The sequence below is a fragment of the Dendronephthya gigantea genome, unplaced genomic scaffold (assembly GCF_004324835.1).
Source record: "Dendronephthya gigantea isolate DGI-Jeju-01 unplaced genomic scaffold, DenGig_1.0 000066F, whole genome shotgun sequence".
Classification (NCBI taxonomy): Eukaryota; Metazoa; Cnidaria; class Anthozoa; order Malacalcyonacea; family Nephtheidae; genus Dendronephthya; species Dendronephthya gigantea.
In genome coordinates, this window is record NW_021163076.1 from 1303190 (window position 1) to 1306006 (window position 2817).

The window sequence follows — 2817 nt, forward strand, 5'->3', positions numbered from 1 at the left end:
CTAGGGAGCTGCATGTCAGGTTGGTTAATGGGAGCGAGGAAAGAATGGTCTTGAGGCTGGGATTGTGAAGGCGTACTAATTGTTTCCCCTGATGTACTCGGTCTTAGGCTAGTAGAAAGTGGGACTTGGTGATCAGATGCAGTCATTGGAGGTAACGTAGATGGAGGCAAAAGTGGATCAGTACTAGTTGACGAACTGACATTTGATGAAGTTGAAGAAGATGATGCATTGTTACTTGCAGTATTGATTATTTCCATGTGTGATTGCAAAAAAAAGAAAAGGAGTTTCTTCTCTCCCACAATCTTCGCTTTGTTGTGCCCCGTAATGGTTTGGCTGTTTTGGATAACAACCCAATTCGTCTATGTTCGGACGGCAAACCATTAAACTTTAGTCCAAGAGATTCTGCTGCTGAATACGGCAAGGGTGAAGCCTTGCCAACTAATGTACCTTAAAAATAACGATATTATATTAATTTTGTATTCTGACTTTTTTGTAGCGTCAGATAGAATTCACAGATAAATAGTATCATCCCACGGGAGTTGAACCCGTGCTCGTATCGCTGATACGTGTTAACACAAAGACGATGAAGAATTAAGTGAATTCTATTTTTTCGTAATGTCTCTATGAGGAATTCTCATATACACTAGTGTATAGCACTTGTACAACATAGTATAACACACATAAAAAGTAGAGAGATTTACTTATTTTTAGGCATCTTTATAAAAGGCCACATTCATCAGTAATTCCAGAGACGAAATTAAATATTCTTTTTATGTGCATTTTTAAGGACCGGTTGGCGTCGTTTTTGTTGAAGAACTCTATTCCTTTTCAGTCATAGAAACTTCGCCAGCAAGGCTTATTAAGATGTTCATAAAAGAATATTTAAATTCCTCTCAGTCATGAAAGCGGTCTATGCAATTGTAATAAAGCTTCCTTTATAAAGGTGAACCATATCTAATTTCACAAAGAAACAGTAGTGAATATAACAGCATTTTTATGTATAATATAAATTCATATATAAATACTGCATTTTTGAAATATTAGAGGAAAACGTCAAATATAGAATGTACTTACTATACTTTTTGTTAAATATTGTTCTAATCATTTTGTCGCTCACATCTATCTTGTTATTAAGGGAGACTGAAAAAATAATTTTAAAAGTATCACATTATATGTAACGAAATCTCTGTCATTTACTATTTCTCTAGTGTATACAAAGCCAAATAAAGATAACCTGACATTAGAATGCGCTGATCGGCCTAAAACGAAATTCCCCCCTGTTTTACTGTATCTGAATATTCACTCATTCAGATGATTGCATCTCTAAACACCTTCGCCCATTTTATGCCCTCGGACTAACTTTAAATAGGCATGTATAATAAGTTTTCAAAAATTATAAATTGGGTATAAATGTTCATGTCAAACAGGTGACTCATGTTATGGAGCACAAAGATTAAAAGTCGCATTCCACGAAGTGAACGGTGCCGACACTTTACCATTTTGAATGACATTTCCAAACTTTGTACAGGTATCCGGATATTCTTCAAGAAACTTTTGGCCCAATTTTGTTGAGGCATGATATATATTGCCACCTTCCACACAGATAACCAGGCATTCGACTCCATCTATATTATCAAGTTCTGCAACCTGAGTGTTGATAAATACTGATTAGGCTCAATTCAGGACTCATTGTAGTGCCCAAAATTCGAATCACATGCATGTGTTTTCATTCACATGTGGTTTCACGTAATCACATGTCATGTGAATTCACACACATTCATATAACACACGGTACATATTAACTTCGAACGTGTAGGTAGCTTGTAGAAATCATAGAATTCGCTGTGTCTGCATAAGTAAACTACCTGAGAAAAACAAGAGAGTCTTCGACGTTTCGAGATTTTCAGGTAGCACTCATACACAGCGATTTCATACAGAGAAATTTTTACTCCACCAAGTCGCGTAAAAAATTCGTTAGTATTTGGTAAATCGTTTTTGGTTTAGAACGACTATTCCATACTGAATGAGCACTGTATGTGCACTAATACACTATAACTATTTGTAGTAAAAAACTGTGAGATACAGAGTAAATACACTTATACTTAATAATAACATTACCTCCTTCATTAAATTGTTAACAATTCTTTTACTTCTCTGCCTATCAGTGAATCCTTCCGCAACATCGGAATCATTCAGACTCCGACTTTCCCTCTATATTCCTCTTTTTGACCATCTGTCAATTCCTTCCACTTCGCACCAAGTTCAGAGAACTTTTGTTTCTTGCTCTTGGAGTCTCCTAAATTTACTAGTACAAAATGTTATATACAGTACACAATGGCAGTACATAATAGTACACAATAGCATATACATACTACAGTGAATGATACTATGTCTGTATCAGCTGGATCTTGCAAAAACGGATGGCTACTTTTCAGCAAATATTGTACAGATCAAAAGTAAAAGTAAGTGGTCAAAATGCTGTCCCTGTGCATGCATTTGACGTCATGACAGCTTAATGTATTAACAAGATAAACTGGTGGGGTTTTTTCTAACCCACTTAATGTTAAAAACCTAAAAAATATAACGGGAATTATTAGTAAAGTATTAATTACGATGCAGTATAACGCGATTGATCGTTATATTTTTCAGGTAGTTATCCTATATATCAACCGAAAATTTATCCGGCAAAGAATCTATGTACCTACACTGGCAACCCACATTTGAAATTTTATTAACATAAAACCTGACTTGCCTAATTGAGTAACGTGCATGTGAAATCTAATTGTAGGATACTGTGGTTTTTTAATATACAGGGTG

General features: G+C 35.3%; 1 protein-coding gene across 1 annotated transcript; it reads right to left on the minus strand.

The window, feature by feature from the left end:
- Window positions 1-247: 247 nt before the first annotated feature.
- LOC114530818 lies at window positions 248-2174 on the minus strand. Its single transcript, XM_028552432.1, has 4 exons — window positions 2119-2174; window positions 1497-1647; window positions 1075-1140; window positions 248-447 (listed from the first exon to the last, which is right to left on the minus strand). Exons 1-4 carry the CDS (start codon window positions 2125-2127, stop codon window positions 248-250), a joined length of 426 nt encoding a protein of 141 aa, XP_028408233.1. The 5' UTR covers window positions 2128-2174.
- Between the last annotated feature and the right edge of the window lie 643 nt (window positions 2175-2817).

Excerpts from the sequence above, each read along its gene's own strand:
- LOC114530818 (XM_028552432.1), bottom strand. Across the intron at positions 1,141-1,496 it reads TGGAAATGTCATTCAAAATG|TCTCCCTTAATAACAAGATA; the intron begins GTAAAGTGTCGG and ends TTATTTTTTCAG. Across the intron at positions 448-1,074 it reads AATATTTAACAAAAAGTATA|GTACATTAGTTGGCAAGGCT; the intron begins GTAAGTACATTC and ends GTTATTTTTAAG.